A 19,340-nucleotide genomic window follows, 5' to 3' on the forward strand; every position below is an offset into this window, starting at 1 on the left:
TATACATTTATGTGTTCATACTTCATATTAACAAATGAAGATAGTTAGGGCATCGGTTGATATAGTGGCATCATTATTTGTTTCCCAATTAAAAAAAAAGGCATAATACCGTGAAAACTGGTAAGAGGATACAACATAAATATCCTGTGAAAATGTCATTACAAAAGGTGTTAGCGGTTTTGAGAAAATTACCGTAAAACAAATATTTTATTACAAACTTTTTGTTCGTTCATCTAAAATTAATGACAACACTTGTCGTGGTATATTGACATGTGTGAACTTTCAGTAGGCCTATAATCAATTTATAAACGTTACTTTTATTTTCACACAACAACTCATCTCTATCAAAATCGTTGCAAACTCAACCAGAGAATGTGGGAAACTGTGCGTTTTTATTGGGGATACGGAAACCATAAGTCCGGTCATAAAGGTGAAACATTTTCCTGTTTTATGACCTCTTACAAAAATGGGTCAAGTGCATTATTGCTGAGTAAACCGAGACCGAGACTAGTTCTTAATGAAATGTATTATTTTATTTCAAATCAAAATATGATTCTAAATTGCCAGATAATTATGATACATTTCTTGGGGTCGATTTCACAAAGAGTTGGGACTAGTCCTAACTTAGGACTAGTCCAAGAAGATATACAAATTGCATGGATAGTCCTAAGTTAGGACGAGTAACTGGTCCTAACTCGAGATAAGACTAGTCCTAACTCTTTGTGAAATCCACCCCTGGTCATTCAAAAAAAGAATGGGAATGCAAAATTGCCGTCAAATATATCATATTTTCAGCGCCCTCATCGAGGTCAAATAACTGTTGATGGTTTTTGAAACTTCTGAACGGTAAGGCCAAACCCAAAGTGGTGGCTTCGGCTACGACTGGTTTACTGAAGAGGCTCTAGTCATAGCCATTTGGACACATCCTGGCAATTTTCTCTAAAATGTCACAAAGGGTGCGTTCGTTTAGCTTCCCTGGGAAGACCCCGGTGTGTGGCGGGCTTTTTTTTCCAGGACGAACGTGGGTAATTATCTGCACACGTTCATCTTGGAAAAAGAAAACGCCACACACCGGGGTCGACCCGGGGAAGCTAATCGAACGCACCCAATGGTACCCCTTCTCTCAATGTAAAACAACCTGAAAGGCTAACCGTCAGTGGCTGTAACTAATTGTCTAAAATTAATATTCATTTCTGTATAACTGAATACATAAATATTGTACACATATCATACAAATGTCAACATTCTTTTTGCCTGTATTTTCACATTATTTGATTTATAAATAATAATGATGATATGCCAGGCACCCCCATGACATGTTGCCACAGCTCTCCAGACAGCATGCTGGAAAATGTCTAGTTCCCTGCCGGCATTGCGGACAGCGTATCAAATTTTAAACACAAATGCCACACCTTATTACTGGAATCAATGGTACCTGATCACCAGATGGAAAATGTGTACTATTTAGTTTTTGCAACTGGGCGTGTATCAGACATGCAGCTTTCTAATTGCAAAAAAAAAGAAGAGGGGAAATGGCCGATCACACTTAACTTTTGTTCAGTGTTTTTCAGTTTTCTATGGCACTGTTTTGAAACGAAAAAGAGGAAATCACTTGATCAGCTGAAAAGTTGCGTGCCAGTGTAATTGAATGTCAAGATTAATGTTTACAATCAATGGATAACTCTGCATAATAAAAAATGTCTGGCACACTAAATCAGTTGGGTGTCATGGCCAAGCGTTTATAGGGCAGAGGACTGAAGTTCCGTACTTAACAGATTGTTGGTTAAAATCCTGGCCTGGTCCTTCAGCAAGGCCCTTTATCTTAATTGCTTCTCTCTACCAAGTAGTTCAAATGGACACTGGCGAAGCAAGGGAGAACACTGCGATGGACTGGCATCCTGTCTAAGTTAATCCTGTCCACGGGGAATAGAAATATTCTCAGTTGTTTAATATCAAGGAAACTGGATATAAATATCGGACTGATGAGCCGTATTGGCTTGGGACGTGGGGACAGACTTAACTACTTTATACCACATCGATGCTCATTTGAATGGCAGGAAAACCACAATTTTCTTGTCTAGTTTGGAGTTGAGCCGAGAAAAAGCGCTTCATTTTACATCCAATTTGACTTTGACGTTCATCGCTGATAACTCAGCAACAAGATACTGGAAGACGTACGGTATCGTCACGACATCGATATTGTCGGCCGATTGACACGCACTGCATGTCCATTTTTGCGTTGAGCCAAAGAGGGCACTGTTCAGTCCATCGTCATCTTGGTCTGCATTAGGTTTGTCAAGGTTGACACCCAATATGGTTCCACACTTGGTGCATATGTGACTCTATGAGGAAAGATAAAATGAGGAAGACATCTTTAAAGGCAAATTATAGCTTTGGTGTTTGGAACTGTTCCTATTGTTTTAACCCTTTATAAATAGAATCCTATATAAATCATGCATACAATAAAACTAACATGTACAAATTTCATTTCAAAAGGTGGTCATGTTTATAAGTAGCCGATCACATTGCCCACAAGGCACTTAATGGCAAGGCTCCCCACAATATATCAGAACTACTTCAAGTTTACACTCCGATCCTGTTCCATGTTTCTCCGCATTGAACCCAAGTCTCGACACTCCTGGGGTGACAGGTCTTTTTCTTCAGCTGAGTCTTGCATCTGGAACTCTCTACCACTTGATCTTAGATTTTGTCTTTGTACCACAACATTAAAATCTCTTCTCAAAACTTATTTCATGTCACAGGTTGTGTCTTTCGTGTTTTTTTTTTTTTTTTTTAGTGTTCGTGGAGTACCCAGAAGGGTTGATATTTACGCATTACAAGTCTTTATTGTTATTATTATTTATTACTACGTACCATGCTCTTGTCCGAGCAGTTAAGAAGTCTGTCTTGAAGGAGGAAAGATGTTCCATGAGCGAGTAAGGAATCTCTTTCCATCTCACCAAAGCGGATACCACCTGCTCTCTTACGCCCCTTGATTGGTTGATGGGTCAAAATGTCTATGGGTCCAGTAGAACGAACCTGGGCCAAAGGAGAAAAAAAGTTATGAAGTGATTCTGTACTGTTTGTTTTATTGCAAGAAGAAGCGTGGTCTCCTGACCTCTTACATCCAATACTACATGGGGTTAAGGTAGTTCCTATTACATATGAAAACAATTTCTTCTCTCTTCTTAGACGTGCAGAGTATACTGTTCAAAACATTAACAAATTGGCTCTTTTCAGAGCCAACATTCCCTATAACGAGAATTATAACGTGGTTGTACCTGCAAGTTTACTACTATTTATAGTTTATTCCAATGAAATATTTTATTCAATTCGGATGACTATTGTTATTTTTGTTTATCTTTCTGGTAATGTGACCAGTGGATTATCAATGTAGAAGTGCAAAGTTGAAACTGTTTTACACTTGAGTGGTGCAAACTGCCCAAAAACCAAAAGGACCCATGGTATAATTAATGGCCTGACGTTTTTTGTAAATCTGTGATCTTCACGATTTTCGTTTCTAATACCAATTCTGTAATGTTCATTTAAGGTTTTATGAACTATTATTTGGAAAATTGTTAAGTATACCTGAAACTTATCGGACACCATATGTCTGAGTCGCTGGTAGTAGACAACGCCAAAGAAAATATCTGCTTCCAGCTCGACGCCAGTCGCACCACTGTACATTCTCTCTGTACCGTAGTAGTTATAACCACCTGTACAACAAAGATGAGACAAGTGTAAGTTCCTAATGATGTATCTCATATCAATACAAAAACCTTTACAGTTTTAAACCTCCTACTATTCAATATCATCCACTGTTGTTTTGAATGATAGACAATTTATGCCAGCCTGCAACATAATCATTTGGAGAATCCAACTACACAGTCAGTCCTACTACTGTTAGACAGTTCAACATCATGGGTTTGAATGAATTACAAAGCCAATTGATTGCATAAGATAAATCACTTTACTGTGACATAAGCTTTCCATATCTGTTTTATGATTGGTCCGTGGTGATGTAGGTCAGCAAGCAGTTACTTCTGTGCATTGTTTTATCATCAAGAGAATGATTTCAAATGGTTTGTCAACTCTCTGGAACACAGTACAAAGAGTAGGAGGGTTAGGCCTATATTGGGCGAGCAGACTATCAGGGCTTTGTTTGTTGGGGTGTTTGACAAACTCCCACGAAAGACACTAAGCTGGCAACAGCCAATCTCTCTCATACAAACATCGTTTATATTTATTGACCAAACCAATAGAGGGCGAGCAGCCAATTACAGGAAAGGATAATACACAACTTAGAGCAACATACCTGCCCTGAGGAGTCTCCCAAAGTAATCCACAGCCGGCTCGTCTTCTGAGAATGTGAACGGCGTAGCGTCATGGCACATGCCGTGTAGGCTGCTAGATTTGCCTGCCATGCTCTCTATCATCATACCTAGCAAAGGGATACAAAAGGAGTTGAGTTAAATTTGAACCCAAAAGATGGACTCAAACCTGCTACGTTCAAGTCAATGGATCCCTCTGAAGTATTATAATTACTTTATGGTCATCTCTATAATTTATGTGATCTCTGGATATGCGGCAGTTAATGGTTGAATGACTTCTGACTGGCATTCCATGAGCAAGGATATTGACAAAATAGAGAGACCGACATTGGGCTAGATAGATCAGTTGGTAGAGCGCTCTAATCACCTCTATAATTTAATTTACGTGTGTAACTTTTTTGTGGTTTACTTTCTCTGGTTTAATACTGATGAACAAAATAGATCAGGTTGGCTCAGTGGTTTCTTTCCTTGCCTTTCACCTCTGTGAACCCTGGTTTGAATCCCAACTCAGACCGGAGTCTTGTGGATTGGGTTTTTAGTCTCTACCTGATTGCGTGGGTTTCCCCCTTTAGGGTTTATCTCCAACATCATAAACTGAAATTGCCTCACGCCTCCTATTACTCCTGTCATTGACGCAGATTGTGCTGTTGGATGTGTCATCAATTAATAATAAACCTGAAATCCTGAAAAATATCTGAACATTGTCTTTGGCCAAAGGGGGATGTGAACCTACCGATGGTCATACGTGACGGGAAACCGTGAGGGTTGAAGAGGATATCCGGTGTCATCCCGCTCTCAGTGAACGGCATGTTCTCTGTCGGCCACCGTTGGCTGCAGATACCCTTCTGTCCGTGCCGACTGGAAAACTTGTCCCCGATGATGGGATTCCTCTGGATTATGCAGAAGATGGAAACGTGACTTTTAAAGGGTTTTGATAACTTTTGTAGATTATGTTTTTGGCCATGACACAAATCCTTACTCACTGTGAATGAAGATGTTTGTGACATAATTTACCTGTAGAGGTTTCAGCTTCATAGTAGGCGACAGGTTTTTGAGAAAGAAAAAGTGAAAAGCACAGGGCAATACTTTAAGGAGAGTCACAGCATAAAGCAAAACATAGTGGTGTCAGAAGTGAACATACATGTTACAATGGATAAAGCCATACCATGTCCAAACCCTGATGCTGAAGGGTCAAATATTTGTTAAGACTACTGCTGAATTTTTTGCATCTTTCTTTTTTTTCCCCAAACTGATGTCCACGTTTGGACCTCAACTCACCTGTATTCTGAGTTGGATGTAAGCTTTCTGGCATTCTTGGAGCCCAAAATCAGTTCCCGTCACTTTAATATTATCTACAACTGCCGTCTCCATTCCTTTGTATGTCTCAACTTTGTACAGTCTCGTCTCCACATTGAACATGCTATGATTGAGATGAAAGAAAAGGAAAACAAGAGTAGGCGAAGAGGCTTTATCAATAGGGCCTCCATACTGCTCCTTTTCTTTGACTGTAAAAACCTTACCATCGGGGATAAAGAATACAAATTTTGTTTTTTTAACCAATACACCGATGCTCGTCAGCACTGTATACTCGGTACTTTCCCCAAGTCCTGCATATTACTCAGGTGGGATTCGAACCCACAACCCTTGCCATTCTAGAGGAATGTCTTATCTACCGTGATTGCACGGTGGATAGAGGCAGTTTGAATCCTATGTTTTGGCAGTGGGTACTTTAACAACGTATAATAATAGTACAATGTAGTACAATGTATAAGCAGTCTGTAATGCTGTATTTTTGACAGTATGGAAATAAATGTGAATTGAGTACGTTACAAAAACTGGCAGGGTTGTGGTCTGGCCGTGTGGTAACGAAACACTGGCCGATAGCGAGGTCCTTTTTATGGAATTTGGCAGGAAATAAATTCACATTACATACCTGTAAAACGGATCCCCAGGTTCTAGGACCGTGCCGATGGGTGGGAGTCCGTCTATGTCCAACTTGCCTTGAACTCTTGTGTTTGTCATATCAGAACCTTGATGTAAAACAGTGCAGAACAAAACTGATTAATATGGGATTTTAGGCTTGCATGGTGAGGTATCAATATATATTTTGTTTGCGGTAACACCATGTCTGTATCTACTTGCCTGGTAGATAATGTCTTTTGAGAACTTGTCTTGCTTTATATTCTACTACCACAAAGTAGATTTTTGGAATTCAGGAAAAGAACCGTCCTGCTTATTTACTATAACCTGGGCAGAAGGTATGCCGGGACTACGACAGGGTGCAAGTCAAAAGCAAAATAAAAAACAAAAATGTTATTGACAAAATAGGAAAACCGCTGTTATTAGAGCTAAATAGCTGAGTAGGAAGAGCAGTGGCATGTTAATCCAGAGGTCAAAAGTTCAAATCCTGCGAGTAAATCTTTCCTTGTTCAACCCCAAATAGTTAAAAACTAAGCAGGTTAAAAATTTAGTGTCCCATGTATTTTTTTTTTGCCAGATAGACGAGATTGCGCCAATGATATAACAAACCTGATGAGATTTTGAATGCCATGTACATTTTTTCTGAACTTAACACTTTCATTGAATTTAAACCAAAGCATTTTTCCCTAGTGGAGTCGGAGAAGAAAAAAAAAAAAAATAGAATCTTACCGAAGAGGAGTATGACTTTAGTCGGATGCGAGTCAGATTTTTTTCTCAAGTCGATTTCTTCTGTCTTGTAGATGGTACCGTGAGCGAACCCTCTCTCAACCGATGACTTGTTGAGTATCATGGCGTCCTCCATATCATATCCCTACACAGCGTAAACGATTAATGGTTGTGGCTAAAGAATACTTTTTAAAAGTATGTATCTCAGGGTTACTTTTGGAAATGTCAAAGTTCAATGTAGCCTTTTAAAGGTCAGTTTGGTTGTGACTCGATGTCACTTTTAGAAAGGTTATGACCAAGCCGTCGATTTCACAAAGAGTAAGGACTCGTCTTATCTCGAGTTAGAATGAGTAACCCGTCCTAACTTAGAATGGGTTCAATGCGTCCCAACGTCTTCGGATACGGAACTGAACTCGTCCAATTGTGAAATTGAAGGCTGGTAACTTTTTTAATTTTTAGAAACACGGTAACACTGGATGGGTCACTTTTAAAGAGCTTGTGTCATTGAGTCTCTTTTTCAAGAGACACTTGGGACAGGTTGTTTTGAAGAAGGCAAAATTTGGAAAGATAATGTAGATATTATGGGAGTTTTTGTTTTATCAAAAGACTTGAACGAAAACTCTTCACTCTTGTAGGGTGTCATGGCTGAGCGTATTAGAGCATCAAACTTGAGTTCTGGTGCTTGAGTTTTCGGTATGTGGGTCCGAGTCCCTATTTTGTACTCCTCAGGGAGCTGAGGAAGATTGAAGATATTGACCCAATGACCGGGGCACTTATGTAAACCGCAATGGTATGTTGTTGATATGTTTGTTCTACAAGTATTGACTGCTTCGAGTACTGTGGTTAAAACTATGACTCCTCCCGAGGTGATCCCCGCAGCGTTCTATTTTCCCGAGGCACAAAGGCAGAATATTTGTAAGGGGTGTTATAAATAACAATATCAAAATATCCTGAACTTACAGTGTAAGAGATGACGGCAACAACAGCATTAGTGCCCAGTGGATAATCATCAAAGTTGAGGTTATCGTAGGCGTGGGGTCTGACTAGAGGAGACTGCGGAGTTTGTAGTCGGTACATCTTATGATCGTTACGGAACTGTAGGGTGTGAGCTGGTGTGCCCATGGTCTGTTTCCCCATCTGTGAAAACATGGAAATAATTGAGTTAGTCAGGTGCGATTTGGTGTCGTTAGTCAAGTCCTAAAACACCCATGGGTGTTGGAGCGCTTGGCAACATTCCGAAAGCCATGAGGAAACATCTAGACGAATGGGGAGAAACGGGAGGATAGATCTGTTGCAGGAGGCAGCGCTTTTGGGAACAGCAAAGATCCTGAGAAAGACCCTTGAGATCTAAGGCTATGGGACGTAGCTCGACTCAAGGAGTTACCTGCCCAAAGGAAAATGTTATCTTTCCTTTGCATGCTGTAATAAGATGAAATAATAATGAACATTTTTAAAGTGCCATATCTTTCAGCAAGACACTCCTGGCGCATAGAAAAAGAACTCTGCTAAGTGCATGAAGTGAGTTTTCAGGTTGGTTTTGAAGCAGGAAAGAATGTCTACTAGTCTGAGGTTCAGTGGGAGAGCATTCCAAAGAAATAGACCCGCATGTGAAAAATAACGGTCTCCCCAAGTGTGTTTAGAACGCGGGATGTTGAGGAGCATGGTGTTTGTAGATTAAACTTGCTGCACTAAGCACACCAGTGTGGACAGCGCCCTCTACTGGCCATCACCACTCTGCCCTCATCTTTGTCTAGTTCACTGTTTGCATACAATGAGTACTACTTTGCTACACGCTGTCAGACTATTTCACCAATCAAGCCTCCATAACTGCATTTTATTTGAATCAGAGATGAAGAGGTCAAGAGTTAATTTTCTCCACTGGACAACTCACCTGACATTGATACATGTTACGAGGACTCTGGTTGAAATCCGAGAATGGCGTAAGACTCGCAACAGCACTGAGTATACCGCCCTCGCTCAGTTCCAAGTGGGTAGTTATCTGTAATCATACAAAAATGGCATTCAGCAAAGTTAACACTTAGTGCACTCTGATCATCTTCTGAAGCCAGATTGCTGTCTTCATTATTGTCGCTCAGGTCGCGCCAAATATTCAATTTCTTTTGAATCCCACTGGGGGCACTACATGGATGTAAGTTTAAAGTCCCTGCCTGACTGTATGAGTTTTCCCAGGTATAATTCTCTGGGGTTTTTCTCTGACATCTAAAACTGAGACTTCCTTTCATTGTCTTCTCTCCATTTGGTTCTTTGCTCTAATACTCGGCTTCACAACCAGAAATAATCAATGAAATTAAAACTTGGTTAGGCCTTAACTAGTCTGCTACAATCCATTCTATTTTCTGTTTGCCTAAGTTCAAATCACTTACCCCTTCGTGGATTTCTTTGCGCGTGACGGCAATGTTCATATACACCTGCTCAAAGGAGCCAATCAGATGCGTGGATTGGGTGGCCAGATTGAAGACTGGTCTCATCAGCCGGGCTGGAGTTGAGAACAAGAAGAGGCCTGGGTATTCACTGGCGTGCTTCGTCTTGGGTACCAGGACAATCTCCAAAGTGGCCGGAACCTAGCAATGAAAGAGATTGGAACTTAAAATATAACATTTTATACACAGAGAAACGTTTATCCACAAAACAAGTACAACTGTGACAACTTCCTTACAATAAAAAACCAAAGGATGTTTTTTAATTTTTTTTGTTGGAACGAGGACTGCACTTGTAAACTGAACATGCTTTACATACGATCAGAGATAACACCATAATCAGAGCCCAACAGTTTGGAGGGTTGAGTTACTGGAATGTGTTGGACTGAAGACTGCACCAGTAAACTGACTATTGGAATCTTGCAACGGGCACCACAGAAAAAGTACAGTGCACAACGGCACTGGCCTTAGATTGGCTGTCGAAAAATTATGCTGGTGCCTTTTTGTAAAAAAAACCTTACTAGATGATCAACTAGTGTATACAGGAAATCTGACTTAAGATGGCAGCAGGTTGATTTAAGTAAACTACCAACCCCTTTCTCCTCCTTGGCTTTCAAGGTCCCCAGGTTCTTGGCAAGCTCCGGGGCCACATCCTTAGCAACCATTCCCACGACACGCCCATCCAGAACGACCTCATAGCAGTCTGTGAACGCTGCAGGGGCGGGGCCGTCTAGAGGGGCCATTCCGAGGTTAGCGAGGAGGCGGGGCAGGTGTGACGTCATCGGTTGGGTGTTGGTTACTTGACACGATGCGGAGAGGTGGTTCATAAGGCCACAAGGGGCACCGTCAGGGGTGTGGACAGGGCACAAGAAACCTGTTAAGATGATATCGGATATTCATACATTAATCAAAACAAAGTATTTATCAGGCCTGTATGCTTCGTTTTTGAGATATCGCCGAAAATCCGGAGAAAACATCATGTCTTCGAAGAATAATCCCTAATAAGAAAACACAACCCTTCTCAGATTCAAACTTTTAAAACTCAAGCCCAATCTCTAGAGGGAGCCTGTTATGGACCGTTCCGGCTTTCCACTAAGCTCCGCCCACCGCACACAAGAGCAAGACACAGGGCCCGGGTACGAGCACTCCCAATGACATTCTGCACGATTCTGCCACGCGTGCCAAATATACGCGCACAAATGTCCGACCACAACCATTGCTGTGATTGGTCAACTGGGTGAACGCGCACAGTTTGATTGACAGGCCGGATCGGTCCATTGGATTCCATTCTGAGGAGTAATAAGATGAAGTCCTTACAAACCCCCCATCCCTGACTACTAAATAACATGCCCCTCCCACACCACTACTAAAACCAATTTTCACATAATTATTTCAGGAAACTCTCCACATATATAACACCTTACCCCAAGCCTCTGGCAGCAGTTTTCTGACAGACGTGGTTCTCATCTGCGCAAAGAAGGACCCACGATGGATGCAGCGGAAATGAGAGACAAATCTCATGAAGTTCAGCTTGTCTGCAACCACAGTCAACCCAGATGCCTGAAACAAACAAATTTGTTTATTGATTCAAATATTTTACGGCAAAACCCTTGTACTCACACAAGCATGTTGCCTGTACTCGTACTCCAAACTTACTCAAATTCGTATATTTTGACTCATGAAAAGTACTTACAACTCTTAAAAAATTTAAAATTATTTGATATCTGTTAACTGTTACCTGCATTAGTCCCAGCCCAGTCTTTGAAGCAAGGTTACCGGTTGCAAGTAGATACTCCATAGGTTTTGTTAAGTCACTGACTGCCCTTACTGCCAAGGAGACAGATGCTGCAAATGAAACAAAGAAATATCGATAAATTATTGTCACAAAGTACACTCTAAAACCAAATAGCCCTATAAATAAGCTAAGTGGCCAAACGGATAAGAGCAAGAGACTCAAGCTCTGGTGCAGCAGAGTGTGGGTTCAAATCCCAGTTGTGATACTTGTGTCCTTAAGCAAGAACACAACACCACTATTAATGCGTTGTTCGGATGGGATATATAACCAGGTCCTCTGAGCTGTGTTATACATGTAACAGAACCCAGTGCACTTATCGAAAGGAAAAGAGGTGCGCCCTGGTGTTCCCGGTTTGATCGGAAGCATATTGCGCCACAGCACCCCGAAACCATTACCAGTACATGGTGCTTTGTAAGGGAATCGGTCTGATACTTCAAAACATAGCTCCACAATACCTTGCAGGAAAATACTGAATATTAAAGAGGCTTGAGCGCCATTGAATTGTAGAAATGAGCCCTATACAAGAAGCCACTATTATTATTGGCTGCTAACATACTAACAATAAGATTACATACACATGTACACCCAGGTGAAGGGGAGCAATTTATGGTAAAGTGCCTTGCTGAAAGACCGTTTCTAAATTCTTACCGTTATTCAGAATGAAATTAGTCGCAGCATTTGTAGCTTTCTTCTCTAAAGCGTAACGAAGGCCGACAAGCCAATTCTGCATTTTTTCCTGCCAAGAAAAAAAAATATACAATGTTTAATGTTGATCATTATGTTCCTCTAGACATGCTAGAAGTACTTTTATTTTTTATTTTTTTTCTAAAAGGATATTTCCATTTGTAAAGAAGTAAAACTTATACTGCATCAACAAAAGTTGCTTGTCTACAATACATCTTAGAGCTAAAATGCTTAAACACATTTGGAAATGGTGTTCCTGGTTTGGTTGGCAGCATATTGCGCCACAGCACCTTGAAACCATTACATGGTGCTATATGCAGACATTGGTTTCTTACTTGAAAAAAATGCTCCAAAATACCTTACAGGTAAATACTGAATGTTGCAGTACCTTGAGTGTCACTGAGTGACAGATATGAGCGCTATCTAAGAAGCCATTATAATTAGTTGATGGCTTTGATTTCAATTTTGCTCATTTTCTTCGAAAAAATTCTGTGTAATTTCAACTGTTATGCACCCTCAAACAGGCTGGTCTTAGAGAGAGCGCAATATAAATTCAATGAATAAATTTAACCGAATTCAAACTCTGGTGTTTCTGATCAGCAGAGTGTGGGTTCAAATCCCCAGCCGTGACACTTGTGTTCCTAAGCAAGACACTTAACCATTGCTTCGTCCTTCGGATGGGTCGTAAAGCCGTTGGTCGCATGTGTTGTGTAACAATTATAAAAGAACCCAGTGCACTTTTCGAAAAGAGAAGGGGTTCGCCCCGGTGTTCCTGGCTGTGGCTGCTGTCTGTGCCGTAGCACCTTGTAAACCCTTATAAGGTGCTACATAATTGGGTCTCAGAATTCATCACTACAATAACCTATCTTTCTGAAAGTTTGTATATACTCAGCGCCATGAGTACCTTGTTTGGTAGATACGTGCGCTATATAAGACTTCGATATAATTTTTTTATTTGTTTTTATTTTTTATTTTATTTATGATGATCTTGAGATTACCTTTAAGACCATCTGGTAGAGGTGACCTGCAAGGAGAACCTCCTGATTCATTGGGCTATCCAGATTGTCCGAAGCGCAGTGACCCCGGGCAAAGAAAAACAGTTTCCTGGCCATCAGGCTGTGGAAACAACAAGAGAAGGAAGGCAACAAGAGTCAAAAAGTCTGGCATCTATCCTTCAAAACCACAGTGGATGATAATAAATAGTCAAACAGTAGGAGCGCAGTGACCTCGGACAAAGAAAAATAGTTTCCTGGCCATTAGGCTGAGGAAACTGGATCTGGTTCAATACTGCAATCAATCTCCCAATGTGGGGATGTATAGGTTGCAGGTGTGTGGTGCTGGGGACTCTAATTTTTATAATGTGCTCTACTTTTGATACTGGATCTGGATCGAAACAACAAGAGAAGAAATGCAACAAGAGTCAAATAAACTCTGGCATCTATCCTTCAAATGGAATATTAAATGGTCAAACAGTAGGAGGGTTAAACATACTGCCATAGAAACACAAAGAAGGGAACTGGCCTCAAAGAGCGGACCTAAAACTTCTGATACTACTACCATGCCTTATACATCGTAGGCGATTGCCTCCATGCCCCCTGATCATTGCCTTGGTGCCCTTAAAATGCTCCGGTAGATATTGCAAATATCCTCATAGAGTGTCCTTTATCAGGAAAGAAAATGCCTTGGTGTCCTTGCCCTTTCGAAAACAGCATGCAGGCCTGTACTTACATCAGAGCATTGAATTTGTCCGAGTGAGAGTCGAGATGGACGCAAATGTGTTGCTTGAGGAGGAACTTGGCCACCTTCTCAGTCGAATACCATTCCGGCATTCTCAGTTTGTTGCGGAACTGTTCTCCCATAAAGTCTAAGATGTTTTGTTGTGTGGTCAGGTTCTTGGCTTGGGCGTGGCGAAGCATCTCTGTTACACAGCTGCAGGTGTCGTAATAAAAAAGAACTAAACATGGGGTTAGGTGTAAAAAAAAACTAGCAGCGTCGTGGCCGAGTGGTTAAGAGCACTGGGCTCAAGCTCTGGTGTTTCTGATCAGCAGAGTGTGGGTTTCCGTGAGCAAGATACTTTACCAGACTTGCACTTTCCTTCAAGTGGGCCTTGCGTACTAGTATTATTAGAGTGCCATAAAAGAACCCGGGGCTCGATTTCACAAAGAACTTAGGTAAGGACTAGTCCTAGAAGATATTATAAAGTCAATCTAGTCCTGGGTTAGGACCAGTAACTCAACCTAACTCGAGAAAAGAAGAGTCTTAACTCTTTGTGAAATCAAAGAACACTTACCGCGGAAGAGAGTGCAAACGAAATTAACTTAGCAGATTTTTTTGCTTTAACAGCTTTAAGAAATTGGGCCCTGATTTTAAAAATAATACCACATCTAGAGTCTTGGTCTTGTACCCTGTCTTACCCTATGAGAAACGTGTCATCTTCTTTCCCTTTAAGAATCTCATGATAGATGTGTTGATCTGTGGTGTCTACAAGAGCCTGTGTTGGTTTAACAAAAAAAAAAGAGTTCAAAAAGTTTATGATATAACACACACATATATCGGCCATTTCGTTTTGTCCTCAATTGAAAGTAATGAACCCAAAACGAGGCTTGAGTGAAACAATAGTCTGGTACCTTTCTATTGTAATAAGAGTCAATAACTAACATAAAAAGCTAACTAGACGCATCAAACCACCAATGCTCCATTTCTTTATATTTGTAAAAGATATCAAAGTCAATTTCATACATATCAATATTTTAAGGAAATCCTTTAAATTGATGATGCGGAAATCCAGACGTAGTTGTAGCTGTTTATTCGGACACGGCCTTATCTACAGACATACCTTTAGAAGAGTTACTAGGGAGATGAAGAACATTTCCTTAAGACACGTGAAGCTCAAGACGACCGAGCCATTGTTCAAGTAGTGAAGAATTAAATTCTAAAGAGGAAAAGAGATTGACAAACCAGGAAAACAAGTCAACTATTATATGCATACGTCTCAGGTTAAGCTATGCTAAATCTAAACAGTTGGTGCCATTTAGCCCTACCCTGGAAACAACCTATTATCAGTGTTGTAGCCACAGTGGGCAGCATCGGGCAGGCCTGCCCATTACTTACAAATTTCGCCCAGCACACTGAGCAAAATAAACTTTGCTGCCTAGCACAGATTTCCCATAGATTGCACTTCAGCAATGATGGCCCCATATCTAAACATGAAAAATGTTGTTCAACCGTTCGCCCTTGGTGGACTAAACAAGATTTAGAGCCCACCACTACACCACAAACTGGTCTAGCTACAACACTGCCTGTTATAGAAAGTGCAAAAGTGGCCCTCTGTCCCTCCAGGGGTAAAGATGATAGGTAGCGTAGCATTACAACTTACCCCTGATGTTTGGTCGTTCTGGACACATCTCATGGTGACACCAAATTCAGTAAAGAAACGGCCTCTCGTCTTCCATCTGGGTCTGTTGACGGCCATTGGCTATTAGTAAACAATAATAAAAAATAGTATTCATTTCTTGATGAACAAAGATCCTTGTATTACAGCCACCCTTGTTGAATTGTTAACAGTTGAAAGGCGATGTCACATGGGGCAGTTTACAGGCAACCAGTGCCAGTTCTCTAAGAAGAAATCTCACTTAAGTGTTCTCACTATTTTCTTGGAGATGGTCAGTTACAGCTAGAAGAATGTCTCTTGTGAGGCAACGTGTTCAATGGGAATGCAGAGCAGTTGGTTGCCTCCAAATTGTCTGTAAAAACTGCCCGTTGTGAAAAGCTCTTGAGGTTCAATGGCTTCTGGTAACGGAAATACTGACAAATATAATTACACCATCATCATCTATATTAAGGTGAAGGCGGGGTGTTGTGGCCTAACAGATAAGAGCAGTCAAGCTCTGGTGCTACTGTTCAGCTAAGTGTCGCGACACTTGTGTCTCCGAGCAAGACACTTAACTACAATTGCTTCTCTCCACCCAGGGGTAAATGGGTACCTGTGAGGGCAGAGATGGTTCTAATTTAGCCGAGTAGCGCATATTTGTTGCGCAGGCTGTATACTCCCCAGGGAGCTGAGATGGTTTAATAAAATGAATTAGCGCCCAGTGGCCTGGGGAAAAAATGTTGGAAACGCTTTGAGACGTCCTTCAGGTGTGTAAGAGGTCAAGAGGTAGACAGTGTTTTATTTACGTACATAGTTTCTTCTGGGCATGACCAGCATTCTGATGACTCTCTCGATACCGTTGACGATGAAGTATCCACCCATCTCTTCCGCCTCCTCTTGATGTTGGATGAGTTGAGCTGGAGACATCTTGTTGAGGTTACATTTGTCAGACTGGAGACAAAATCATCAAAAACGAGGAATATAAAAAGTGAGAATACATCATTGTCGACATCATTAAATAGTCAATAATTCACAATAAATATAATTTAAATAAAATAAATAAATCGATGAGAGATTGCCTTATATCACAAGGCCAGGGACAGGCATTTCAAGATGAGGGTTACACATTAACCGATTTGGGCTATCGACCCAAAACAACTGTCACAAGAGGCAGGTTGCCACCTACTCTTGGGGCTGAAACAGGGCTACCCCCTTCACAGTTTGTAAGGATGTTGGCATGGGTATCATCCACTAAGAGCCAGGCTGGTAGAGCGGAATGCACTACCTTCTAAACTTGTTTACGTAGAAATTATGACTAAGTGCCTTGCTCAAGGGCACAAGTGCAATGACCAGGATTCGAACCCACACTCTGCTGCTGACAACACCCGAGCTTCGGTCCAGTGAACTAGACCACTCGGCCACAAAAGTTTGCACATATGCGAAGAATGGTGATTGTAAGCGCAGAGTTCAGCGGTTATCAAAGCCATGAAATTAAGCCCTGGTTGGACATGAATCAGTCTGTTATCTCACCTTGACCATGATTGGGATATCACCCAACAACATATCTTTGACTCCTTCTCTTCCACTGCTTGAGGCCCATGACACACTGGCTTGGATTTTGGCGCGGTACGTCGTCCCACGCTGTCTACACTGCAAGGCCGTAATAAACAAATAAAACGGTAAGCAGGACTCGTCAAACAACCCTACCCAGAGTTCCCCTGTTGTTTTGGGTCATTTAAGGCACTGGATTATCAAAAGTGTCTAGTGTCTTTAAGGACACAGGTATACACCACTTGGACTCGAACGCACACTCTGCTGATCAGAAACACCAGAGCTTGAGTCGGATGCCCTTAACCACTCTGCCCTGACACCCCACTACTCAGTGTTTCCCTACCATTTTTTTTGTCATTAATGTTTGAAGCATTTACCATTTACAAATCTATGACCCTACCTTGACTGCTAGGGGGGGGGGGGAGGGGGGGTGTTGAGGTTTGTATTTGATTTGAAACTATACCTCTGAAGGGAAAACTCTTAAAGTTGCTGCATGACGATTGGTGTGGGATACCTCTGGTGCTCCGATAATTGCATCCTGTATGTAGAGAGAAAGCAAATTATCCACAACCAGAATAGATGAAAAACAATGGTACAACGTAGCCTAGGAGGTGTGGTACTTTGTGGCAGTCTTTAGTAAATGTCAATAGTAGTAGTATAGAGGGCCAAGTGTTATGAGGTTCATAAACCGAGGGACACTCTCGTTTGAGACACTGAATCGATAAAATGCCTGTTGCATACCTGCCAAATAACAAAGTCAGAGGGACTATAGCCAGATCTGTGTCTTGGCACCCACAGTCTGTGAGTATGTGGACAAAGACACAAATGGGCATGTACAAACATTTTTTAATGGATTCAGGCATGTGCAACATACAGAAAGTCATAGCCATAAGTTAAAGGAAAGTTTTGTCGTCAAATTCGGATCAAACATTTGAATTGCATTTATTATTACATGATTTTCAGAATGAGGGACAGTCCCTAGTTTGACTATGGAATTCTCCAAAATAGGGACAGTTGGAAGGTATGCTGTTGTCCTTACCCTGATTGCAAGGGAGACCCTTTCTTGTCCGAGAGTGAACTCTACTGGTGGGATTTGTCTTGCAGAGAGGGCCAGTCCCTCCTGAAGGAAGTAGTTGAAGGACTCTATGTGAGGCCTCGTTAGTTCTTGTAGCGGCTGAGGAAAGAAAAGATGAGAACAGAGTGTCAAACACATTACATGTAGGCCTATGTGATGTAGAAGTCTAAATTAAAAAAGTATTTATCTGCGGCCTGTTTCCTTCTCGTCTTGTAAAGTTGTTTAATTTTTGTTACTATAGATAAAACTTCAAAGTTTATGAATCATTAAATAATATTACATGATTGTCCACTGTCCCAGACAGTAAATAACATACAAGACGAGAAGAAAACAAACCACAAAATAAATACATGAGATTGTGCTAAACACAAACTTACAAAAACTTACAAAAACAAAATATATTAAATGCCTCTTTTCATATTAAGAGGGAAGAGGGGCATTTTTTAAAATATACACATTTTTTTTTTTTTTTTTTTTTTTTTAAGCCAAGGTTGTGTTTAGCACAATCTCAATCTCAGGCTTTGTTAACTCAACTTGCATTCAACAGAATTTACTAAAGTCAAAGTCTCAATCAACGAATAAATGAGAATTGTTCCTTTTTTGTAAAAATAAGTAAAATTGAAAAAGTGGTGGTGGAAAGTTTACCAGCCAGCTCATGATCATGGGACATCATCTCTCATAATTCATAATCTGATAATCATGGACATGGACCATGGATTATTTATGGAATTGGATAACTTTCCGTATGGCGCCACCACTTTTTCACTCATTTTTACAAAAAGGGATATATCAATCAGGTAAATTAGATACTATATTATTTTATTTTGAATGAAAAAGTGGTGGCGCCATACGGAAACTTTTCCAAATATTATATTATTTGTGTATTGCTACTAGTGCTACTGTGGACTGGTTATTTTGAGTGTGTACGTACAGTAACACTACTGTCAGTGTGTCACTGTCAGTACTGTGCCGTCGTCCATGATCATGTCGTCAGGTCAGGGGGGTGAGGGTCGTGTGTGAATTTGATTTGTTGATGAAGTAACTTGATAATCTGATTTATCCCAATAATCAGAGCGATCGCCGGTTTTGTTTATCCCAAAAATATAAAGCGAACATTTATTTTTCAAATCTATTTTAAATCAACAACTTAGATCACTCACAACATGTTGTTTTTCATGAACTCTTCCATAGTCTGTTGCTTGGAGATGATTGAAGCTGGGCGCTGCCATCTTGGAAAATGCCCCACGTGTGTTACGCTGGTGCTTGAACATTGATATACAATAATAGTGGACACACAGTGCACCAGCGACATATCCAAAGTACGGAACGCCTCAAAAACAATGCCTCAAACATTGCTTCAACAACAGGCTATTAATTTGCATCATACTTCATTTAGACTCCAATAAAATCTCCAAAACACAAATTGTGTGAACAAAATAATATTAATTTT

General features: G+C 40.8%; 1 protein-coding gene across 1 annotated transcript; it reads right to left on the reverse strand.

Moving 5' to 3' along the window:
* Positions 1-1,055: 1,055 nt before the first annotated feature.
* LOC117299983 (DNA-directed RNA polymerase I subunit RPA2-like) lies at positions 1,056-19,299 on the reverse strand. The gene is made up of 25 exons (XM_033783619.1): positions 19,051-19,299; positions 17,855-17,989; positions 17,279-17,353; positions 16,795-16,914; positions 16,075-16,215; positions 15,271-15,369; positions 14,731-14,826; positions 14,309-14,385; positions 13,623-13,823; positions 12,893-13,010; positions 11,859-11,946; positions 11,154-11,260; positions 10,840-10,975; positions 10,009-10,289; positions 9,362-9,559; positions 8,869-8,976; positions 7,938-8,114; positions 6,981-7,122; positions 6,265-6,361; positions 5,610-5,751; positions 5,065-5,221; positions 4,316-4,441; positions 3,589-3,716; positions 2,875-3,039; positions 1,056-2,342 (listed from the first exon to the last, which is right to left on the reverse strand). Exons 1-25 carry the CDS (start codon positions 19,159-19,161, stop codon positions 2,109-2,111), a joined length of 3,459 nt encoding a protein of 1,152 aa, XP_033639510.1. The 5' UTR covers positions 19,162-19,299; the 3' UTR covers positions 1,056-2,108.
* Between the last annotated feature and the right edge of the window lie 41 nt (positions 19,300-19,340).

This window comes from Asterias rubens, chromosome 15 (genome assembly GCF_902459465.1).
Source record: "Asterias rubens chromosome 15, eAstRub1.3, whole genome shotgun sequence".
Classification (NCBI taxonomy): domain Eukaryota; kingdom Metazoa; phylum Echinodermata; class Asteroidea; order Forcipulatida; family Asteriidae; genus Asterias; species Asterias rubens.

Bases quoted from the DNA above. Each gene is read 5' to 3' on its own strand.
- LOC117299983 (XM_033783619.1), bottom strand. From the start codon at position 19,161: ATGTTCAAGCACCAGCGTAACACACGTGGGGCATTTTCCAAGATGGCA. The intron at 3,040-3,588 runs GTATACTTAACA...CCTTTGGCCCAG, and splicing joins TGGTGTCCGATAAGTTTCAG to GTTCGTTCTACTGGACCCAT. The intron at 2,343-2,874 runs GTACGTAGTAAT...CTTTCCTCATAG, and splicing joins ACTGCTCGGACAAGAGCATG to AGTCACATATGCACCAAGTG.